Below are 25926 nucleotides of genomic sequence, written 5' to 3' on the forward strand. Positions count from 1 at the left end.
CCCAGCTCTTCGACACCTCAGGCATCTGCTGAGCCCCCAATGGCGGAGGCCTCTGTCTCCCTCCCTCTGCAGCAGCAATGTGGAACATCTGAGCAGGAGGTTGAGGGGGGTACTGGCATGTTGGAGTTCGTCGCTGAGCTGGAATCCCCTCTGGATGGAAGAAAGTTCCATTTTTCTGCAGATTCCCCAGATGAGGAGATGGATACCTTTCCTCGTCCTATGAGAGAGAGACCTGTGGAGAGAGGAAAATTCACCATTAAGCCTGCAACATCCAGGAGGGAGTTTGATCCCGCCATTAACCATGACACTGCAGAGGTAACACAGAAAGCAGGTACAGTGTGTGTGCAAGGTGGTGATGTGAACTTTAATGACAATGTGCTTGCTGAGGGTTGTAGTGCTATGGGCTGTCACCCCTCACCCATAGACAATGTGCAGCATGCAGTGCAACCTGATACACCTGCTGAAAAAATTCCACTTTTAAATGCAAGTGGTGAGAAAATTGGAAAAAACTGTGTGTTTCTGGTTGAAGAGTCTGCAGAGAGGAGCACCACGGACATTGCAGAGGCTTTGCCTGGACCAAATACAGTGGCTGTTCCTGAGCATGGTGGAGGAGATGCTGGGAGCAGTAGTACTATAACTTTTTTGGAGTCTGCAGTAGACAAGGCTGTGATTGAACCCAGGAAAGCAGCTGAGTGCTCAGAGAAGGGGGAGGGGGTGGGTCTTGTCTCTGCTGCTCCAAAGACTGCAAGGGTTGATTCAGGCTCCTTGTCATCAGGTGTGGTTGTGTCTAAAGACAATGCTGTAATTGCTGATGTTTCTGGGAGGAAAACCTATGCTGGTGCTGCTGAAGGGTTTGGGAGGGGGGTGCAAGCAGGGAAGGAGCATGGAAATGTTTCATCTTCCTCATTATTTAAAAGGAGGAATGTGGTACAGCTCAGATGGGAAGGCGAAGGTATTCCGCCATATAGGAGAGCTGTGGTTGATAAGATTCTGCAGATGGGCTTTAAACCTGCAGATATCTTTGCCCTGATCAGTCCGACCGGCTCCTATGAGTATGATTTGTCCTTTGTCCGTCCGGAGTCTTTGGACATATTTTGGGAGAAATATGAACATGTGTATAGGAGCCTGCCGGACTGGAAAGGGCTCATCCCCAAAGTTGTGTCACGTCAGCCACTTATTAAAATGGTGACGATTCTTGTGCGCAATGAATCCATACCGCAAGGGGATTTATCTGTATGGCTGAGGAGATATGGAGACATCCTGAGCCCCTTACACAAAATTATGGATGATCGAGGAATATGGACGGGGGGATGGTCTGTGCAGCTAAAACTGAGGGTTATTGATAATGTCATCCAGCATCTGCCATCCTCAGCTTTCCTAGGGAGGGACAGACTGACCATCTTCTATCCAGGCCAGCCAAAGCTGTGCAATAAGTGTGGGGATAAAGGGCACTTTGCATCCTCCTGTCCAGTAATGAAATGCTCTCTGTGTCAGGATTTAGGGCATTTGGCAAAGGATTGCAATATTATAAGGTGCAACTTGTGCAATGCAGTTGGGCATCCTTATAGCCAGTGTCCTGAGGCAGTACACAACCAGCCTGAGTTCATGAGAGAGTTTTTCCGTCTGGACATGGAGGATGCTCAGAGCTCAGCAGCTAGGGTGCCTGCGATTCCCTCCGAGACTGTACCAATACCCAGTGTGTCAGTGACTTCCCAGTCTGTGGTGCCCCAGTCTGTGCCAATGCCCAGTGTGTCAGTGTCTTCCCAGTCTGTGGTGCACCGGGCTGTGCCAATGCCCAGTGTGTCAGTGTCTTCCCAGTCTGTATGTAAGGTATCGGTTACTAAGAATGTGTCCAATCCTTCTGTGTCTATGTCTTCCAAAATTGCAGAGGCGGCAAGAGGTGCTGAGGCAGGGGCATCAAGTACAGTGCCAGTCCCCTCCCCTAGACATTGCAGGGCTTCCATTAGGGACCATGGGGTGCAGAGGAGTGGGGAGAATGGTGAAGAGGCTGGCCTGGTGGTAGATAAGGTAAGGGAGAGTGGGGGTGAAGGGGAGGGTAAGAGTGGGGAAACTGTTATTTCCAATTTGTCCAAGGATGATACGGAATGGTTGGAGGAGAAAAGAAAGAAGGGCAAAAGAAGGAAAAAAAAAGTGTTCAGCTACCCACAGTCCTGAGGTTTTGCCTTTGACAAATAAGTTTGGGGTCCTGTCAGATGATGAATGGGACTTGTTGAGTACAGAATCTTCCATGGATGATGAGTCGCAGGGTGCAGTGAAGCGCACTGGTTCTCCAGGGGGAGAGAGTAGTCAGCCTAAGAAACGGCTGCCTCAATTATCTGTTAAAAGTGGCAACCAATAATGTTATCAGCTGAAAATCAGTCCTAAAATATCATTTTTCATTAAAGGCTCCATGCATGGTGAAGTTTCTTAGTCCGGCTCTCTCGTAGGGTTTATGCTGTGTGCAATTTGGTTTATTTATTATGTTCTTGTTTTGTATAGTTATATTCAATTATTTTGTAAATATGTTATTTATAATTTATTTATTATGGTTTTATTGTATATAAGTTGATTGATTGTAAGAATTTCCAATAAACAAAATTAACCCCTTATAATGGGCACAGCGGGTGTACAGACCCAGGAACTCAGCACAGGGATGGTGGGAACCCCTCATAATGGGCACAGCGGGTGTACAGACCCAGGAACTCAGCACATGGATGGTGGGAACCCCTCATAATGGGCACAGCAGATGTACAGACCCGGGAACTCAGCACAGGGATGGTGGAAACCCCTCATAAAGGATACAGCAGGTGTATAGAGCCAGGAACTCAGCACAGGGATGGTAGGATTCAGAACCCCTCATAATGGGCACAGTGGGTGTACAGAGCCAGGAACTCAGCACAGGGATGGCGGAAACCCCTCATAATGGGCACAGCGGGTGTACAGACCCGAGAACTCAGCACAGGGATGGCGGAAACCCCTCATAATGGGCTAAGCAGGTGTACAGACCCGGGAACTCAGCAAAGGGATGGTGGGAACCCCTCATAATGGCCACAGCATGTGTACAGACCCAGGAAATCAGCACAGGGATGGTGGGAACCCCTCATAATGGGCACAGCGGGTGTACAGACAAAGGAACTCAGCACAGGGAGGGTGCAAACCCCTCATAATGGGCACAGTGGGTGTACAGACCGAGGAACTCAGCACAGGGATGGTGGGAACCCCTCATAATGGGCACAGCAGGTGCACAGACCCGGGAACTCAGCACAGGTATGGTGGGAACCCCTCATAATGGGCACAGTGGGTGTACAGACCCAGGAACTCAGCACAGGGATGGTGGAAACCCCTCATAAAGGATACAGCAGGTGTATAGAGACGGGAACTCAGCACAGGGATGGTGGGAACCCCTCATAATGAACACAGTGGGTGTACAGACCCAGGAAATCAGCACAGGGATGGTGGGAACCCCTCATAATGGGCACAGCAGGTGTACAGACCCGGAAACTCAGCACAGGGATGGTGGGAACCCCTCATAATAGGCACAGAGAGTGTACAGACCCGGGAACTCAGCACAGGGATGGTGGAACCCCTTCATAATGTACACAGCAGGTGTACAGACCCGGGAACTCAGCACAGGGATGGAGGGAGCCCCTCATAATTGTAGAGATATCAGCTGCAGAGTCTCAAAGAAATGGAAAAATATGTTAACCTTTGCCAGTCCTCAAAAGTATAACTTTGGGTGGGCAGACCCTTTAAATGGTGTGGAAAACCTTTACCAACCAATCAGAAATCATTCTTTAACTGACTAAAAGTCTGATTGGCTGTTATGGATGTCATAGAAATGATGACTGATCTGTATTATGTCTTCTTGGCTCTTTAGATGACACAATTTATGGTGACTGTGAAGGTCGCCGCCATTGTGTGTCAATGCGAGATTCTCTCCTCTATAGAACGCGTTATCACCTGGAAACAAATAGGACATAAAACGGATCTTTAAAGGAAGAAAAATGAAAGCATTAAATCCGTGTTTTATGGTTAGTAGTTACACATTTCAAGCTGAATTTTTCACGTCAAATAAAATTCGGATTTTAAGGCGGCAATTACCGGACCGGCTCCATCTCTGCGTTATTTGTCGCTACATTTTATTTCCTGGCCGGGGGGAGATATCGGGTTTTGTATCGGTTCTCTTGTTGAGAAAATAGTTTTCTGAGATTCTCAAGGACAGGACAAACATTGTATCAGATTCACCGCCAAATTGATGTTTCTCATTAATATTGTGCCATAGACATTGAAATTCCTGAGCTTTATAAAGAACCAAAAATCCCAGGAGGCCTTGTCAGCCCCGAGGAAACAATTGTCTGCTTTTGGCTTGTGTGAGGGGCAAGGTACCAACCTGCATTACTGATTCCTTTTTCACCTGGGTCATGGTTGGCACCAGGTATAGCTCAGATTTCTATGGCTGGCACCAGGTATGGCTCAGATTTCTATGGCTGGCATAAGGTATGGCTCAGATTTCTATGGCTGGCATAAGGTATGGCTCAGATTTCTATGGCTGGCATAAGGTATGGCTCAGATTTCTATGGCTGGCATAAGGTATGGCTAAGATTTCTGTGGCTGGAACCAGGTATGGCTCAGATTTCTATGGCTGGCATGAGGTATGACTCAGATTTCTATGGCTGGCACCAGATATGGCTGAGATTTCTATGGCTGGCATATGGTATGGCTCAGATTTCTATGGCTGGCATGAGGTATGGCTCAGATTTCTATGGCTGGCACCAGATATGGCTCAGATTTCTATGGCTGGCATAAGGTATGGCTCAGATTTCTATGGCTGGCATCAGGTATGACTCAGATTTCAATAGCTGTCATCAGGTATGACTTAGATTTCTATGGCTGGCACCAGGTATGGCTCATATTTCCATGGCTGGCATCAGGTATTACTTAGATTTATATTGCTGGCACAAGGTATGGCTCAGATTTCCATGGCTGGCATCAGGTGTAACTCAGGTTTCTAGGGCTGGCACTAGGTATGACTGAATTTTCTATGGCTGGCACCAGGTATGGCCCAGACTTCTATGGCTGGCACCGGGTATGGCTCAGATTTCCATGGCTGGCATCAGGTATGACTTAGATTTCTATGACTGGCACAGGTATTGCTCAGATTTCTGTTGCTGGCACAAGGTATGGCTCAGATTTCCATGGCTGGCATCAGGTATGACTCAGATTTCTAGGGTTCGCACCAGATATTACTCAAATTTACATTTCTGGCATCGGGTATGACTTTCATTTCTATGGCTGGCACCAGGTATGGCTCAGATTTCTGTGGCTGGAACCAGGTATGGCTCAGATTTCTATGGCTGGCATGAGGTATGACTCAGATTTCTATGGCTGGCACCAGATATGGCTCAGATTTCTATGGCTGGCATATGGTATGGCTCAGATTTCTATGGCTGGCATGAGGTATGACTCAGATTTCTATGGCTGGCACCAGATATGGCTCAGATTTCTATGGCTGGCATAAGGTATGGCTCAGATTTCTATGGCTGGCATCAGGTATGACTCATATTTCAATAGCTGTCATCAGGTATGACTTAGATTTATATTGCTGGCACAAGGTATGGCTCATATTTCCATGGCTGGCATCAGGTATGACTCAGATTTCTAGGGTTCGCACCAGATATGACTCAAATTTCTATGGCTGGCACCAGGTATGGCCCAGACTTCTATGGCTGGCACCAGGTATGGCTCAGATTTCCATGGCTGGCATCAGGTATGACTTAGATTTCTATGACTGGCACAGGTATTGCTCAGATTTCTGTTGCTGGCACAAGGTATGGCTCAGATTTCCATGGCTGGCATCAGGTATGACTCAGATTTCTAGGGTTCGCACCAGATATGACTCAAATTTACATTGCTGGCATCGGGTATGACTTTAATTTCTATGGCTGGCACCAGGTATGGCTCAGATTTCTATTGCTGGCACCAGGTATGGCTCAGATTTCAATGGCTGGCATGAGGTATGACTCACATTTCTAAGGCTGGCATCCGTTATGACTCAGTTTTCCATGTCTGACACTAGGAATGGCTCAGCTTTCCATGGATGGCAACATGTATAGCTCATATATCTGTAGATGGCATCAGGTATGGCTGAGTTTTTATGGCTGGTACTTGGTATGGCTCAGTTTTCTGTGGAGGGCACCCAGTTATGGCTCAGCAGTTTTTTTTGTCTGGCACTAAGTATGGCTCAGTTTTCTTTGGATGGCAAGAGGTATGACTCAAAATTTCTATGGGTCGCACTAGGTATGGCTCAGTTTTCTATAGTAGGTCCCAGGTATGGCTCAGTTTTCTATAGTAGGTCCCAGGTATGGCTCAGTTTTTATGGCTAGCATTGGGTATGGCTCAGTTTTCTATAGCTGGCACCAAGTATGGCTCAGTTTTCCACAGCTGGCAGCGGGTTTGGCTCGGTTTTATATGGCTGGCACCAGGTATGGCTCAGTTTTCTACAGCTGGCACTGGGTATGGCTCAGTTTTTTACAGCTGGCACTGGGTATGGCTCAGTTTTTTACAGCTGGCACTGGGTATGGCTCAGTTTTCTACAGCTGGCACTGGGTATGGCTCAGTTTTCTACAGCTGGCACTGGGTATGGCTCATTTTTCCACAGTGAGCACCAAGTATAACTAATTTCCTAATCTAGGTTACACCATAAATGGCTTCTCTTTTATGCTGTCAGCAGATAAATCTCTGTTGGATGTCAGGGCCTGGTAGTTCCTCAGTCTTTGGTAATCCACAGATTGCTGTAGTCTTACATTTGCTCTTGGAGGGGGGACTCTAAAAAAATGTAAATGCTGAAATTAATATATGGAGTCATCTGTCATCCAATAAGCCACATGTGCCAAACACAAGGCCTGCGGGTCAAATCCGGCCCTCCAAGCCATTTCATGTGGCCGTGGTACCCAGGGCTTTTTTTCAGCCGGAACGTGGTGGAACTCCATTCTGCCACCTCCGGGTCTCTCTGTGAAGCTTTCTGTGATTACAAGGACAGCTTTCCTCTGGGCGGCTCTTATAGAAACCCTACCTACCCTGCTCTCACAGCAGGGACAAGGGAGATGCAGGTGCAGTGTGGGATGGTAAGCTGAGGTGATTCCCACCTCAGTCCGAGTGCACAGATGCCGACCAATGATCTCCCTGTAAGTAAGAGAAAAAGGCGGTACCATCTACACTGCTGGGAGGTACTAGAGCCAGGTCGGGTAGGGGAGATGCGAGGAAACTTCTGAGGGGGAGAAGAGGGATGACGGCTGTGGAGGGAGATGTGTGCAGAGGTGGAGGATGGGGGAGAGAGGTACAGAGGTCAGATCTGGGGATGGGTGGAAGTGAAATGTGGACAGCCTGTGAAAGAGAGCTGAACCCTGCACACTGTGCATAACACACCCCTAAACCCTGCGCTCTGTATGTAGTGCACTCCTTAACCATGCACTCTGTATGTAGCGCACTCCTTTACCCTGCACTCTGTATGTAGCACACTCCCAAATCCTGCATTCTGTACATAGCACACTCCTTAACCCTGCACTCTGTATGTAGCACACTCCTAAATCTTGCATTCTGTACATAGCGCACCCCTTAACCCTGCAGTCTGTATGTAACGCATTTCTTAACCCTGCACTCTGTACATAGTGCACTCCCTAATCCTGCACTCTGTACATAGCGCACACCCTAATCCTGCACTCTGTACATAGCACACACCCTAATCCGGCGCACACCCTAATCCGGCACTCTATACATAGCACACTCCTTAACCCTGCACTCTGTACATAGCGCACTCCCTAACCCTGCACTCTGTACATAGTGCACTCCTTAACCCTGCACTCTGTATGTAGCGCAAGCCTTAACCCCGCACTCTGTACTTAGCACACTCCTTAACCCTGCACTCTGTATGTAGTGCTATCCTTAACCCTGCACTCTGTACATAGCACACCATTAAAACTGCACTCTACATAGCGCACTCCTGAATCCTGCACTCTGTACATAGCACACTCCCTAACCCTGCACTCTGTATGTAGTGCAAGCCTTAACCCCACACTCTGTACATAGCACACTCCTTAACCCTGCACTCTGTATGTAGCGCTATTCTTAACCCTGCACTCTGTGCACAGCACACCATTAAAACTGCACTCTACATAGCGCACTCCTGAATCCTGCACTCTGTACAAAGTGCACCTCTGAGCTCTGTGCATAATGCACTCCTGGTATTTATTGCCCCTCTAAGATCCTCCCATTATTAGTGCAATTTGGACACACCCACCATTCGATGAGTTTTGGTGGGGGGGGGGGGGGTGTGGTTGAGTTCCTGCATCTATTCTCTGAGAAAAAAAGCAGTGAATACATTTATATAATCCTACAGATTGAGGACAACCTTAATGCTGATGCGTCCCGCGATGACACCCCTGGTATAAACTCTCCCTAGTTTTTGTGTCGTCATAGATCAAAATGTGACCCAGATTTCACGTCGCACCATTTTCTGCTCTTATTTTCATTCTTTTACAGGAATAAACATTATACAAAAAAAAAAAAAATTACACAAATCAGTCAGAAACGTTTCTTTGTTACTTTGTTTCATTTGTTCGGGGGAGGGGAGGAGGCGCTCATAAGACCATGGAGTAGATTGTTAATGCCAAGGCTGTGATTTAATGTGATTTCATCTTCTCTCTATCTATCCTTTCCGCTGATCGCACCGAGCAGTACAGGAGGCCGAGCAGGAGGAACCGCAGGTGGTAACAGAGGCACAACCTCCCAAATCTACCAAAAAAGCCAAAGCGGCAGGCGCAGCTGCGAGTTGCCCATCTGGCAGTGCCAGGAAGGAAAAAAAGGGAAAGCAGAAAGGTCAGCCGCATGCTCCTGAAACCCTCATTGTGAGGTCACGTTGCATGTTTTCCCATCCTAAATACATACACGCATGAGACCTGTATGTGTATGTGCTCCCCGACCACGCAGCACAGCATGAACCATGAACCCATCATATATGGAGAGCCCCTCCCCCACATTTACCACTATAGACTGTGCTGTGATGTATGCCACTACTCTGCTTGTTTTATCACCCTGTGGTCAGCTGATCACATCTATCCAATCAGATTTATTCAGTAAAAGAGAAACCCAACTGGAATTTTCCTTCCACTGACCTGACCACAGACAGCTGCAATCTCATTGGTCACTGGGGGGTTTTATGGTTCACAGTATTTATTTCAAAAGAACTGTATGTATTATGTGTATCTATATGGGGCACATGTATATTATGTAAAATCAGAAAAGCAAAAACCCTTTTCCAATTTGGACATTGTCACTTAGGGGTGTACTGACTTTTGTTGCCAGCAGTTTAGACATTAATGGCTGTGTGTTGAGTTATTTTGAGGGGACAGTAAATTTACACTGTTATACAAGCTGTACACTCACTACTTTACATTGTAGCAAAGTCTCATTTCTTCAGTGTTGTCACATGAAAAGATATATACTGAATATACACACATACATATATATATATATGAATAGAATAAAATATGTACAGAAATGTGAGGGGTGTACTTACTTTTGTGAGATACTGAATATATATATATATATATATATATATATATATATATACACACACACACACACACACATATATATATATTTTGTGAAGGAGGACTAATATTTTATTATATTAGGTGGGGGGATCTCCTCTGAGAATGCCGTGTACTCCGCACCATAATCTGGCACCAGAGTGTTTCAGTGATTTTCTCGTACTGTAATCTCGCCGTGTCTCACCAGATTACAGGCACCCCACTCACTTTTAGGCCCCTTTAACACTTGTGCGACTTGACCTGTGACTTGAGACTGCAAAGTCACATGACAAGTCGTACCCCATGATTTCCAATGAGTACCGTTCATATCTGTACAATTTCAAGTTGCTGCACTATTTTGGTCTGATTTTAATGCGTTTTGAGGTTCATAGACATAGGCATTGCTTCAAGCAGTGGCGACTGGTGCATGATAATTTGGGGGGCGGGGGCAAATCCACCACCCCCCTCAGCTGGACTGACGGCCAGCTGGCAGGCAAATACCCCCCAGCAGGGCTCCGCGCCCTGAGCCCACCCTGTTTTGAAGCCTATTAGAGCCTCTGGCTCCAATCAGGTGCTTAAAAAAAAAAAAAACCCTATTGGAATCCATGCATCCGGCGCCCTGCATGTAGCTTAGGGGGCCGGATGCATAGAGGGGGGGGCGGGGGAGCGGTGGCAAATCCACCACCCCCCCAGTGGGATAGACAGCCAGCAGGCAAATAACCCCCAGAGGGGCTCTGTGCCCCGAACCCACCCTTTTTTGAGGCCTATTAGAGCCTCTGGCTCTAATCAGTTGCTTAAAAAATAAAACCCTATTGGAATCCATGCATCCGGCGCCCTGCATATAGATTAGGGGGGCGGTTGCATGGATGGGGGGGCGGCGCCCCTGTGCCCCCAATGAACCGACTGCCACTGGCTTCAAGTCCAGTCAAAATTGTGGCAAAACAAATCGCGATAAACTTCTCCTGGTTTCTCCCCGTGAGAAGTGAAGTTCTCCGCTTCATAAACAGGGTGCCAGAGGAGATCAGAACTGCCAAGAAGTGAACAAAAAAATCTCCGTTTCATAAAACGTTCACCTAAATGTACCAAAAGTCATATCAGCCAGAAACTTTATTCTTCTGCCCTCTGATTGGGTTGCCAGATTTTTTGGGGGGATTTTTTAGTGTGAATCCTTTTACAGAAGGTGGGAAAAGTGATACATATTATAAATTAGAAATAAATGATGTACACTGTTATATGATTTTGGTCCTTTTGTTTCCCTTTGTTTCGCACGCAGGATTTTATGATTTCGGTTAGAGATAAAACCAAATTCTTACTCTAGAAATGTTTCCTCCTTGTTGTAAATATTCTGTATTTTAAGATCTGCGCAGCAGAAAAATGATGACTAAGACACACGAGGAGATATAAGAGAGAGATTGCAGCGACCATAAAACTGAAACTGTTATCGTATAAAACCAAACTGCGCAGGAAGGATGGCGGGTCGGTCATGTGACCTGCGCCCAGCGCCATTTCCTCGCAGGATAATTCTGTGTCTTCTGTCAGCTGTCTGTGTATTTAAAGCGGAGTTCCAGCCTCAAAATTAAAATTTGACACCCGCTTGCTCTAAGCAGAGATGTATAGTAACGAAGTAGAACTACTTAAGTACTGTACTTAAGTACCGAAATGCGGTATCTGTACTTTCCTAGAGTAGAATTTTTTTCTCCTACTTCTACTTTTACTTCACTACATTTTTTCGATGATTTCGATACTTCTACTCAAGTATTTTTTTTTTGTGCTGCATAGTTACTCGTTACTTTTAAAAAAATTACCACTGCCAGAACAGTAGATGGCAGGTTGCATAAAGCTCAAAAAAATGTGTATAATGTCATTTGTAAATCAGCGCATACGAAAATAAAGGCTGTGTATAATAAAAGCTGCTATACCAAATCTTTCCAATAAAAAGAAAATATGAAACAAACAAATAAATGGTGCTACAGCGCTTAAAGTGCATCAAGAAACTACTAACAAACACAGATTAATCATTTGAATAAATCATTTGAAATAATAAAAACAATATGATGTTCATACTTTTGACTTCTTTCTTTAACACAGTACTTGTACTTCTACTTTCAGTACTTGAGTAGAAATTTTTTTTCAAAACTACTGGTACTTTTTACTTTTAGTACTTAAGTAGCAAATTTTTTGAAAAAACTACTTGCAATACTTAAGTAAAAAAAATGTTGAATACTTTAGTACTTCTACTTAAGTAACTTTTTCTGCGAGCACTTCCACTTCTACTCAAGTAGAAATTTTGAGTACTTTATACAAGTCTGGCTCTAAGTAACCTGAAAAAGAATTGGATAATCACGATTTTTTTTTGCTTTACTTACCTTGTTTTCGAAGAAAATATACTCACCTTCCTTCCTCTTCCTCCCTCTGCGGCCGCGGCCCGCGCCGTCACTTCCTGCCTGCATTGATTCCTGGGAGCTGATCGTCATCGCTCCCAGGAGTCAATGCGCCTGCACCGGCCTCGCTCGTCACTTCCGGTGCGGGTGCGTCATTCCCTGCTATACAGCTTCTGGGCATGCCAGGGATGACGCGCCTGCACCGGAAGTGAGGAGCGGGGCCGGTGCAGGGCATTCTGGGACCGAAGAGGACACCGAAGAGGACGCTCTGGCTTCTGCTGCCCAGCGCTGATGGCAGCGCTGGACAAGACATTTTCAAGGTAAGCATTTCTTCTAAAAGGTAAATGAACCCGGGGACAGTTCAGAGGTTATCCACTGTGGAATGTACCAGCCCTGACTGTCCCGGGGTATTTTTTATCAAACCACCGCTTTAACCACTTGCCGACCGCCACAAGTACATATACTGAGGCAGTCAGCCCCTCCTGGGCAAAGTAACGTACCGATACGTCATTCGCCTACGAGCCTCTAGGGGGCGCGCTCCCACCCCCGCTCTTTTCCTGACATTGTCGCGCGAGTGACTGGTGGCTCCGATGTCTGCCGGCCACCCGCGATCTCCCGCAGGAGAGGGAGAAAGGCAGGCGGCTGATGTAAACAAAACCGTCTGTCATTCTCCCTGGTGTAACTGCAGAGACTACACGAACCTGCTATGTAGGATCGTATGTCTCTGTGGTTACATCACAAGCCACGCCCCTTGACAGTTAGAATAACGCCCCTAGGGACACACTTAACCCCTTGATCACTAATAAAGTTAACCCCTTCCCTGCCTGTGTCATTAGTACAGTAACAGTGCATATTTATAGCGCTGATTACTGTAGTAATGTCACTGGTACCCCCAAAAGTGTCAAAAATGTCAGTCAGGGGTCCGATCTGTCTGCTGCAATGTCGCAGTCCCGCAAAAAAAATCAGACAGAACACATGCAGACAGAAGGGGGCTGCACACAGGTTACCACATTTAGATTCAGGGATTTGTAATATGTTCAGCGGGAAGCTGCCCTTCCCTTGCTCTTAGCACATCCCTAGCTCATCCTTTGCTCTTCCCTTACTTATCCCTCACCTATCTTTCTTACACCCATCACCCATCCCCCATTCATTCCTCAATCATCTCTTGCCCATCCTTCACTCATGCCTTGCCCAACCTTTGCTAATCATTTCTCCAGCCATCATTCATGCCTCACTCATCCCTTCTCCTCCATCATTCCTCACCCATCAGTTCTTTTCTTTCCTCAGACATTCCTCTTTCATTCTAAACCTATTCCTTCTTTATCACTCGCCCATCCCTCACTCATCTCTCACCTGTCCCTCACTAATCCCTCACCTGTCCCTCACTCATCCCTCACCTGTCCCTCCCTCATCCCTCACCTGTCCCTCCTAATCCCTCACCTGTCCTTCACTCATCCCTCACCTGTCCCTCACTCATCCCTCACCTGTCCCTCACTCATCCCTCACCTGTCCCTCACTCATCCCTCACTCATCCCTCACCTGTCCCTTCCCACCCTTCCTCCCTCCCTAATGCTTTGCCCATCCCTTCCTCATCCCTCATTCATCCTTCATCCCTCACCCACTCCTTCCTAATCCCTCTTCATCCCCCGCTCATCCCTCACTCATCCCTCACCTGTCCCTCACTCATCCCTCACCTGTCCCTCACTCATCTCTTACTTATCCCTTCCCACCCCTCCCTCACTAATGCTTTTCCCACCCTCCCTCACTAATGCTTTTCCCATCCCTCACTCATCCCTTTCCCAGCTTGTGTGCATTCCTCACCCATCTATGCCTTACTCTTCATGCCTCACTCATTACTCAACCATTTCTCATCATTTCTATCATTTCTCGCTCACCCCTTGCTCACACCCTGTTTCACCCTCATCCCTCAACCAGTGCCAGGACAAGGTCATCTAGAGCCCAGGGCGAACATGCCAAACTGAACCCCCCCCCCCCCCCCCCCAAGATGTATCAGCATTATGTGTCAGAAACCCCCCAAATAATTGAGCACTAATCTGTATATTTACCCCTCCCAGGACAAATCCTCCCCCCTGCTAAAATACCCCTCCCAACACAGATCTTTGCCCCCCATCCTCCAAACACCACCCTCCTTAAAGCAAATCCTCTACCCCTCAAATTTCCCCTCCAAGTACACATCCTACCCCACTCCCAGCACAAATTCACTCCCTCCTGTTCCCCCTCCAAAAAAAAAACATTTTCCCTCCTAGCACAATCCCCCCTCTACTATATCACCTCTTCTAGCACAAACTCCCAAATTCCCCCCTCCTAGAATAGTATATAGAGGGGGATTAACCGCGCTTAAAGGAAATAATTTTGAACAGCAGCAACTTCAAGTGTGACCACACCCTGTAGAATATTTGTAAATTAAGTTGCGCTAAGTATGATAAATGGAGATGTAAAGTCCATAAAGTCCCAATAATAAATGATGATGACAAAATCCTAGATGTAGTCCTGGACCAGACTCCCTTAAGGGTATAGGCTTACCAGATTCAGGTAAGAGAGAAGCAGATGCTCTATAAATCTTGTCACCTTGATAGAAGATCCAGGCCCACGTGAGCGATAGACTCAATGGTCATTGGATCATGAAAATCACGTGGGCCTGGATCTTCTATCAAGGTGACAAGATTTATAGAGCATCTGCTTCTCTCTTACCTGAATCTGGTAAGCCTATACCCTTAAGGGAGTCTGGTCCAGGACTACATCTAGGATTTTGTCATCATCATTTATTATTGGGACTTTATGGACTTTACATCTCCATTTATCATACTTAGCGCAACTTAATTTACAAAAAATCCCCCCTCCTAGAACAAATCCTCTTCCCCCATCCACCTTCCCAAAACAAATCCCCCTAAATCACCACTCCTACCTTCCTTCTTCATCCCCTGCTCATCCCTTCCTTATACCTTACTCATCCCTCGCCCATCCCTTCCTCATTCCTCTCCCATCCTTCTTCATCCCCTGCTCATCCCTTCCTTATACCTTACTCATCCCTCGCCCATCCCTTCCTCATCCCTCTCCCATCCTTCTTCATCCTTTGCTCATCCCTTCCTCATACCTTACTCATCCCTCACCCATCCCTTCCTCATTCCTCTCCCATCCTTCTTCATCCCCTGCTCATCCCTTCCTCATACCTTACTCATCCCTCACCCATCCCTCTCCCATCCTTCTTCATCCCCTGCTCATCCCTTCCTCATACCTTACTCATCCCTCACCTATCCCTTCCTCATTCCTCTCCCATCCTTCTTCATCCCCTACTCATCCCTTCCTTATACCTTACTCATCCCTCGCCCATCCCTTCCTCATTCCTCTCCCATCCTTCTTCATCCCCTGCTCATCCCTTCCTTATACCTTAATCATCCCTCGCCCATCCCTTCCTCATCCCTCTCCCATCCTTCTTCATCCTCTGCTCATCCCTTCCTCGTACCTTACTCATCCCTCACCCATCCCTTCCTCATTCCTCTCCCATCCTTCTTCATCCCCTGCTCATCCCTTCCTTATACCTTACTCATCCCTCGCCCATCCCTTCCTCATCCCTCTCCCATCCTTCTTCATCCCCTGCTCATCCCTTCCTCATACCTTACTCATCCCTCACCCATCCCTTCCTCGTTCCTCTCCCATCCTTCTTTATCCCCTGCTCATCCCTTCCTTATACCTTACTCATCCCTCACCCATCCCTCTCCCATCCTTCTTCATCCTCTGCTCATCCCTTCCTTATACCTTACTCATCTCTCACCCATCCCTTCTTCATCCCCTGCTCATGCCTTCCTCATCCCTCATCCACCCTTCTTCATCCCTCACCCATCCCTTCCTCATCCCTCTTCCATCCTTCTTCACAGATAGCAATAAGAAGTGTTTACAGAATCAAAATTCTTTTATCAGTCCTGACACCGGCTGTATGCTTGTTCCTGGTCAATGATTCGGGGAGTATTGAAGCTAGAGACTGCCAGGCAAATAGTATTTTTAGAAGGAGCCCCAGTGTCAGCCTTTCCCCCAGCAGAAGTGTACAAAGAGATCTACAAAGAGTCTGCTCTTTCATATCTGCTTCCCGCAGTTTCGTTAGGTGGATCAACGTTTTTAAGGATGAGCTGCAATATTCTGACCCCGTTCCTAAAGCGAACACACTGGGAAAAGGATCCTTATTTTCACTCACGTTCAATGAGATTTGAAATGTCTGAAAGATAAAAATAAAGATCCTTATCCTCGTGTTAAGGATTTGTGGAATGAGAATTTAACTCCACCAAAAAAAAAGAAAACATAGTGAAGAGTCCCTCTTCTCCGATCTTCGATGCCGCACACAATGTGTAAAAGAGCTTTTAAAAAATATAAAAATGAGGGAACACTATCATTGTTTAATTGTTACAAAGAATATAATATAATATGTAAAAAGGAAATCAAGGATGTAAAAATTCAAAATGAACGACAGATTGCAAAAAATAGTAGGACAAACCCCGAAAAAATTCTTCAAATATATTAACAGTAAAAAGGTTAGGTCTGAGCATGTTAACCCTTTACAAAATAATCAGAAGTGGGTGACTGGGGACAGAGAAGGCAAATTTATCAAATACTTTCTTCAGCTCTGTATATACAAAGGAGCATGGGGGAGCTCATGACCATAATGAGGACGGTATGGACACAGCCCCAAATGATCCAGAATGGCTCAAAAGTGATACGGTCCCGAAATATTTAGACCGATCAAGGGTGGATAAAGTGCCTGGACCAGATGGCATGCACCCACGCATCCTAAAAGAATTGAGCGCTGTCATTTCAAAGCCTTTGTTTCAAATTTTTAGGGACTCGTTAAGGACTGGAATAGTACCACTGGATTGGCGTAGGGCCAATGTGGTGCCTATATTTAAAAAGGGATCAAAGTCTTTGCCAAGTAACTATAGACCTGTTAGTGTAACTTCTATAGTCAGGAAGATATTGGAGAGTTTAATAAAAGACCACACAGATGAGTTCTTGCTGGAAAAAAATATTTTAAGCAACAGACAGCATGGATTCATGAGAGACAGAAGTTGTCAAACAAACCTGATTTCTTTTTATGAGGAGGTAAGTAAAACCTTGGAGGGAGGGGTGGCTGTGGACATGGTATACTTGGACAGAGGGGTGGCGGTGGACGTGGTATACTTGGACAGAGGGGTGGCTGTGGACGTGGTATACTTGGACAGAGGGGTGGCGGTGGACGTGGTATACTTGGACAGAGGGGTGGCTGTGGACGTGGTATACTTGGACAGAGGGGTGGCTGTGGACATCGTATACTTGGACAGAGGGATGGCGGTGGACATTGTATACTTGGACAGAGAGGTGGCGGTGGACGTGGTATACTTGGACAGAGGGGTGGCTGTGGACGTGGTATACACGGACAGAGGGGTGGCTGTGGATGTGGTATACTTAGACAGAGGGGTGGCTGTGGATGTGGTATACTTAGACAGAGGGGTGGCTGTGGACGTGGTATACTTGGACAGAGGGGTGGCTGTGGACATCGTATACTTGGACAGAGGGGTGGCGGTGGACATCGTATACTTGGACAGAGGGGTGGCGGTGGACGTGGTATACTTGGACAGAGGGGTGGCTGTGGACGTGGTATACTTGGACAGAGGGGTGGCTGTGGATGTGGTATACTTAGACAGAGGGGTGGCTGTGGATGTGGTATACTTAGACAGAGGGGTGGCTGTGGATGTGGTATACTTGGAATAGAGGGGGGGGGGCTGTAGACGTGGTATACTTGAACAGAGGGGTGGCTGTGGATATGGTATACTTGGACAGAGGGGTGGCTGTGGATGTGATATACTTGGACAGACGGGTGGCTGCAGATGTGGTATACTTGGACAGAGGGGTGGCTGTGGACGTGGTATACTTGGACAGAGGGGTGGCTGTGGACATGGTATACATGGACAGAGGGGTGGCTGTGGATGTGGTATACTTGGAGAGAGGGGTGGCTGTGGACGTGGTATACTTGGACAGAGGGGTGGCGGTGGAAGTGGTATACTTGGACAGAGGGGTGGCGGTGGACGTGGTATACTTGGACAGAGGGGTGGCGGTGGACGTGGTATACTTGGACAGAGGGGTGGCTGTGGACATGGTATACTTGGACAGAGGGGTGGCGGTGGACGTGGTATACTTGGACAAAGGGGTGGCGGTGGACGTGGTATACTTGGACAGAGGGGTGGCTGTGGATGTGGTATACTTGCAATAGAGGGGGGGCTGTGGACGTGGTATACTTGGACAGAGGAGTGGCTGTGGATGTGGTATACTTGGACAGAGGGGTGGCTGTGGACGTGGTATACTTGGATTTTGCAAAAGCGTTTGACACAGTTTCCCACACACGGCTAATGTGTAAGGTAAAGTCTACTGGCTTGGAAAGATCGGTTTGTAAATGGATAGAAAACTGGCTAAAAGATTGAATTCAGAGAGTAGTGGTTAATGATTCTTACTCTGAATGGTGTAAGGTTATCAGTGGTGTAACCCAAGGTTCAGTGTTGGGACCCTTACTTTTTAATATCTTTATAAATGATATCGGGTCTGGGATTAAAAGTACAATTTCAGTCTTTGCAGATGACACCAAGCTTTGCAGTGGAATAACTTCCTTACAGGATGTCTCCAACTTACAATCTGACATCAATGCACTGTTTCATTGGGCAACTATGTGGCAAATGAGGTTTAATGTTGATAAATGTAAAGTTATGCACTTGGGGGGGGGGAGAATATGCATGCATCATACATACTAGGGGGAGTAGAAATGGGGGAATCCATAGCAGAGAAATATCTGGGGGAATCCATAGCGGAGAAGGATCTGGGGGAATCCATAGCAGAGAAGGATCTGGGGGAATCCATAGCGGAGAAGGATCTGGGGGAATCCATAGCGGAGAAGGATCTGGGGGAATCCATAGCAGAGAAGGATCTGGGGGGATTCCATAGCGGAGAAGGATCTGGGGGGATCCATAGCAGAGAAGGATCTGGGGGAATCCATAGCAGAGAAGGATATGGGGGAATCCATAGCGGAGAAGGATCTGGGGGAATCCATAGCGGAGAAGGATCTGGGGGAATCCATAGCGGAGAAGGATCGGGGGGAATCCATAGCGGAGAAGGATCTGGGGGAATCCATAGCAGAGAAGGATCTGGGGGGATCCATAGCAGAGAAGGATCTGGGGGAATCCATAGTGGAGAAGGATCTGGGGGGATCCATAGCGGAGAAGGATCTGGGGGAATCCATAGCGGAGAAGGATCTGGGGGAATCCATAGCGGAGAAGGATCTGGGGGAATCCATAGCGGAGAAGGATCTGGGGGGATTCCATAGCGGAGAAGGATCTGGGGGGATCCATAGCAGAGAGGATCTGGGGGAATCCATAGTGGAGAAGGATCTGGGGGGATCCATAGCGGAGAAGGATCTGGGGGAATCCATAGTGGAGAAGGATCTGGGGGGATCCATAGCGGAGAAGGATCTGGGGGGATCCATAGTGGAGAAGGATCTGGGGGAATCCATAGCGGAGAAGGATCTGGGGGAATCCATAGCGGAGAAGGATCTGGGGGAATCCATAGTGGAGAAGGATCTGGGTGTTCTGGTAGATCATAAGCTTAATGATAGCATGCAATGCCAAGCTACTGTTTCTAAAGCAAGCAAAGTTCTTTCTTCTATTAACAGAGGCATGGACTTCAGAGAGAGAGATGTAATTTTGCCCCTGTACAAATCATTAGTAAGACCTCATCTGGAATATGCAGCTCAGTTTTGGGCACCAGTTCTCAAAAAGGATATCCGGGAACTGGAGAAAGTGCAGAGAAGAGCAACCAAATTGATAAGAGGCATAGAGGAGCCCAGCTATGAGGAAAGATTAGAGGAACTGAATTCCTCTATATAAGGGGTCCATATAGTGAACTTGGTGTTGAGTTATTCACAGAGGACAAGGGGGCGCTCTTTATGTCTAGAGGAAAAGGTTTCTTCACAGTAAGAGCTGTGGAATGTGGAGTAGACTCCCTCCAGAGGTGGTTCTGGCCAGCTCAGTAGATTGCTTTAAAAAAGTCCTGGATTCTTTTCCTAGGTGTACATAATATAAATGGGTACTAATATTTATTGGTAAAGTTGATCCAGGGAATATCCGATTGCCTCTCGGGGGATCAGGAAGGAATTTTTTCCCCTGCTGTAGTAAATTGGATCATGCTTTGCTGGGGGGTTTTTCGCCTTCCTCTGGATCAACTCTGGGTTTAGGATTGTGTATATGGGATTGTATGGTTGTGTTTTCTTTTGTTTTTTATTGGTTGAGCTAGATGGACTTGTGTCTTTTTTCAACCTGATTAACTATGTAACTATGTGTACAGAAGACGTAACGGACGGGAACTTTTCATGGCGTGCCCGCCATTGATTGGTGCTCATGGTTGGTCGGTGAAAGATCTCCCATACCACACAACACAGGCAATACATTGAGCTGTGATCCTTCTCTACAGGAATCGATGGTCCGGCTGCTTTTCAGGACGAAGCCCCGGACACGGGGAGCCATGTACAGATCCTGACGGTGGGACAGTCTCCTCAGGAGGAGGATGAGAAGGAGACCGCGACCGGTGGGCAATCGCAAAGCAAGCAGGACCTGAGGGTGACCATGCAAAAGAAAGGTGAGCAAATAAAACAGATTTTATGTTGTCATCACAGAGAATGCTGCCATTTCACCCAGCCCTGATGAAGGGGGATTGTGGGGACCCCGAAACGCGTTGGATGTATTTTTCTCTGCTTGTTGTAACCAGTTGAATAATAGAGACTTTGAACTTTTGGTTTTGTTTACACTTGCTTCGATTTCAACACACATAAATCATCTTCAACATGCTTTTTTTATGTGTTTTTGATGCTTCTGTGATGCTTTGGTGATCCTTTTTTGAAGCTTTAATGAAGCTTGGTGAATGCCCTGTGTGTATGTTGATTTTCTATTTGTTTTAAAGCGGCCTATTAGAACACCGACTCAGTAATAACCCCACTCAGCAGATCCCCAGTTCCTTAGTACCCCTGTTTGACATTGGTACCCTCGTTCAGCAGATCCCCAGATTATTAGTACCCTTGTTCAGCAGATCCCCTGCTCAGTAGTATCCCCAGCTCTGTTGATGCTTTATTCAGTAGTACCCTCAGCTTTGCTGATCCCCCGCTCAAAAGTAACCCCCAGCTCTGTTGATCCCCCACTCAGTATTTCCCAGCTCTGCTGATTCCCCATTTAAAGGTAACCCCCAGCTCTGCTGATCCCCCACTCAGTAGTAACCCCCATTTCTGCTGATCCCCCGCTCAGTCGTAACCCCCATCACTGCTGATCCCCCTCTCAGTAGTAACCCCCAGCTCTGCTGATCCCTTGCTCAGTTTAAACCCCCAGCTCTGCTGATCCTCGACTCATTAATACCCCCAGCTCTGCTGATCCCTATTTGTTTTCTTTGCTTCAGTTTGTGAATGAACAGGAAGTTTCTGTACGGAGAGCTTCCCATTCATTTACTGTCCAGTGCAGCAGAGGCTGCAGAGAAAGGCATGTGTGTTTGAGCTTTGGGGTGCACACCCTAATGCAGTAGGCTGCACACACCTATGGTGAAGAGTGATCATGTGACCAGTGAGTGAAGGTGTGTTGCTGGTCACTAGGGATGGGTTCAGGCGTGTTCGAATCGTAGTCCCAACCCACCTGAGCAATCCGGCCAGGAAGACGTCACTGCCCACCGTCAATCATGAGCAGTGTGTCTATGTGCAGCTGTGGGCTGGGAAATGCCTCACTGCCTATGATTGGTGGTGTGCAGGGACAGCTGGTGGGGTGATAAAAAATGAAAAAAAGTGCCAATAAATGGTATAGTGAAGAAAAAAGGGGGAGAGAGGGGCCCCCTATACAAAAAATAATTGTGCTGGACTAATGTCCGTGATAAAGTGCAATGTGGAGGTGAGTATCAAGGAACATAGGTGCCTGTTCCTAAAGTGTCCACTAGATGTAGCACTCACCCTTAATTTCCACCCTAAATGGCAGTATATGATATGAGAGTAGATGTAATTTCACACAGGGGTGGATGGGGTCCAAACTGTGATTACTGAGCCGGGGTTCCTGGAATCCTCGCGAATCGACAAGTCCCATCTAGGTGCTCAAACACAGAGAGAAGATCCCCATAGTGTAGTAAGTACAATCAAACAAGTAGGCAAGTAGTAAAAACTCATGGTTCAGTCTGATTGATCCAGCAGTATGTTACAGAGCCTTCCGCACTCCAAGGGACTGGCAGACTGCAGACCGGAAGTGACACGTAGAGTACCACCCCTAGAGTAACTAGGGGCGGTACTCTACGTGTTACTTCTGGTCTGCAGGCCTATTGTGATTGGCTGTCACAGTGGTCACATGATCGGGAGCCACTGACTACCAATTGTTCATGAGGATCAGCAGCTGTCTTTGATAGTCTCCGTGCTGGGAGCACACAGTGAGCACGCTCTTAGCACAGAAGCATCAGCTGCCCAGTGGCACATATGTGCGGCGTGTGGGCATTATAGCCGACCACTAGCTGCCACACATATGAGTTAGACAGGCGACAACCGGTTAAGGGTCCATTCACCCTGCATTGATGCACAAGTGCGAGGACGTGCGTTATGCTTTGTGTCAATGTGTGTTGTATTAAAGCAGTACATGTGCATATTGAGCATCAATCACTATTGTGGAATCCAGACCGTGACACCACCACCACCTCAATGTGAAAAAAATGGAGGCTTACCAGCTTCTCTGGACCTTCAATAAAGAAAGGTCAACAGAGCATGCGGCCAAACAACCCGGCCAGAGTCTCTCCGCAATATTCCTATAGGGTCCCTTTGGAGGCAGATGTTCGAGACGTAATAATTGTCTCCATATCATCCCCTGAGGTTCATCCCCAAGAACATGGAAACAATGCTCCACATAGTGTAAAGTAGCTTTATAAAAATTATAAAATTGCACTTATTGCATCCATTTAATGCAAAAGCTCCTTAAAAGAAATCCTTAGCGGCTGGCATACAGCATATAACCCGCACTTCCGGGAACAGCAACATGCGATGATGTCAGCACATCGCTCCGCCCTACGCGTTTAATCGCAGGTGACGTAGTCTGGGGGGGGGGGCTGGTAAAGCAACACAGGGAGCCAATCAGGTGTGTTGCAGTGCAAGGAGCATGCTGACAGGAGGAGAGGACAAAGTGACAGTGAAATGAGCTCATCAGTCTGCTGCTTTTCTGTCATGGTCCAATAATAAGCTGGGGAAGGGGCAAGACCTGCAAGTGTTACTGAACTACAGCAGTGAAAAGCCGGGTCTCTTGCCCTGTCAGACAGGGCTGTGCTACATGACAGAGATGTGTAAATCTCAAAACTGAATGGACAGAAATACATTGGAAGATCTCGTTTTGGGTTTGCCTGGAGTTCAGCTTAATACCAGATTTGCTTGTAAATGGCACCTGTATGAGCCCCCCCCCCCCCCAATTTCTGTCTCCCTCAGGTATATCGAGCAGCATGAACTTCGATGAAGAAGGAGATGAGGAAGATGAAGACAGCTCCAGTTCCTCCCAACTGAACAGCAACACCCGGCCTGGCTCCGCCACCAGCAAAAAGTCCAACAAGGTGAGGAGCAGCTTCAATCTGATTGGCTCCAGGACTGGAACCAAAGAGCATTGTGCGCAAAAGTAACAGAGAATGTCCCCGGCATCAAAGTAAATCTAAGGTGAAAACTTTCTTCATTTTGGAAGGAGTAGGGAAGGGTTAAAAGGGTTTTTTCTTGAGCCCCCGGCCCCTGGGTCCAATCGGGAAGATTTCCCTTCACTTTCTGCCCTGTAAAAAAAAAAACAGGAAGTGTCCCTTCCTGTTCTGGTGACAACTCTAGACTTTGTATTTCTCTTCCCAGTGACAGTGGTCACCATGACAAACAGAGGCGTTGTAATCATTCACCACTCTATCCAGAACAAAAAAAAAAAAAGTTTTAATTTTAGGAACACTTTAATCACTTCTGGACCGGAAGGTTTTACCCCCTTAATGGCCATGCCTTTTTTTGTGATACGGCACTGCGTTACTTTAACTGACAATTGCGCGGTTGTGTGACGCTGTACCCTAAAAAATTTGATGTCCTTTTTTCCCACAAACAGAGCTTTCTTTTGGTGGTATTTGATTACCTGTGCGTTTTTTTTTTCTTTTTGCGCTATAAACAAAAAAAGAGCGTCAATTCTGAAAAAAAAACCAACAATATTTTTTACTTTTTGCTATATAACATTCCCAATAAAAAAAAATGTAAAAATCTAAATTTTTCATCATTTTAGGCCAATTTGTATTCTGCTACATATTTTTAGTAAAAAAAAAAAAAAAAATCGCAATAAGTGTATATTGATAGGTTTGCGCAAAATTGATCGCGTCAACAAACTAGGGGAAAGAATTATGTATTTTTTTTTTTACTAGTAATTGCAGCGATCAGCGATTTTTAGCGGGACTGAGACATTGCGGCGGACAGATCAGACCCCTAACTGACATTTTTGACACTTTTGGGAGGACCAGTGACATTACTACAGTAATCAGTGCTAAAAATATGCACTGTCAATGTACTAATGACACTGGCATGGAAGGGGGTTAACCTAGTTGGTGATCAAGGGGTTAAATGTAAACCTAGGGGAGTAGTTATTAACTGTGGGGGGAGGGGCTTGTGAAATGACCATAGAGCTCTGTGATTGTTTAAGAGAGAAGAACGGTCGGCTGTGTTTACAACAGCTGCCCTTTCTCTCTCAGCGGGGAGTGATTGCGGGTGCCCGGTGGCAATCATGGCCAGCTGCCTAGTGGCGGCGGGAGCACACTGGCAGAGGGAAGGGGTTAACACCAGGGGCGATCAAAGCGTTAAATGTGTCCCTAGGGGGTGTTTTCTAACTGTATGGGGGGATAGGTTTGCTGGATGAACACAGAGACCTGTGTTCCTAAATCGGAGGATCCCTGTGTTACTGACAGAACAGCGGTCTGCCGTGTTTACAACTGTAGACTGCCATTCTGTTTCAACAAGGAGCGATCGCGGGTGCCCAGCGGCAATTGCGGCCAGAGGACCCATGAATTAGCTTCCCCTGTGGTGAATAGGCATGCGCGACTTTGTCGGTGTGCACGTGCCCCTTCTAGCGGTCCCGCGAAGTGACGTACAGGTACGTCGTTTCGTGGGGACAGAGCTGACCTGCCGCAGTATATATACTGCTGGAGGTCAGCAAGTGATTAAGTAGCTAATTGTAACTAAAACCACCCAAAACTGATGCAGGTGTTCTGACTTCACTTTGACATCGCCGCAGACATACTTCTTCAGTGATGCCAGAGGATAACCATAACACATTTTTCATTGGGAGGTTAGTAATGGCACAGCATACTTGTCTCTTTCGATGGGTTTCTGTTAAAAATGACTCTGTTTGGTTGGTTAGTGAAATTTTTGTTCCCCTCAGGAGAGCGCCGCAGCACCGAGCCCACAGACCAACGAACCGTCCATCGACGTGGAGGACCTGGAGGAGTTCTCGATGCGGCCAGCCCCTCAGGGAGTCACCATTAAGTGCAGGATCACCCGGGATAAGAAGGGCATGGACCGGGGCATGTACCCCACCTATTACCTCCACCTGGAGAGGGAAGATGGCAAAAAGGTCTGTGACATCGAAGGGCTGGGGGAAAGAGACCGTTTTTTTTTTTTGCTTTGCCAAAATTTTGGGGAAAGATTGGTACTCTTTGGTGAAATGATGGCATTACACGAAGTGAAAGGGAAAAGCCAATGGGAGAAGTCAATGGGAAAAGTTAATGGGAAAATGGAGTCAATGGGAAAAGCCAATAAGAAAAGTCAATAGGAAAATGGAGTCAATGGGAAAAGCCAAAAAGAAAAGTCAATGGGAAAAGTCAATGGGAAAATGGAGTTAATGGAAAAAGCCAATAAGAGAAGTCAATGGGAA

General features: G+C 46.9%; 1 protein-coding gene across 5 annotated transcripts in view; it reads left to right on the forward strand.

The window, feature by feature from the left end:
- Nucleotides 1-25926, forward strand: part of TUB (TUB bipartite transcription factor) — a 212964-nt gene that overhangs the window by 170971 nt on the left and 16067 nt on the right. For 3 of the 5 annotated variants that reach the window (XM_082269795.1, XM_082269794.1, XM_082269796.1), the window contains exons 4-6: nt 20468-20632; nt 23478-23599; nt 25435-25626. In XM_082269795.1, coding sequence (XP_082125921.1) covers nt 20468-20632; nt 23478-23599; nt 25435-25626 — 479 coding nt within the window. Of the gene's footprint in view, nt 1-8733; nt 8875-20467; nt 20633-23477; nt 23600-25434; nt 25627-25926 lie in introns of all 5 variants that reach the window. The other 2 variants (XM_082269792.1, XM_082269793.1) reach the window with 1 other exon arrangement.

Source organism: Pelophylax lessonae (assembly GCF_965119305.1).
Source record: "Pelophylax lessonae genome assembly, chromosome: 10".
Taxonomy (NCBI): Eukaryota; Metazoa; Chordata; class Amphibia; order Anura; family Ranidae; genus Pelophylax; species Pelophylax lessonae.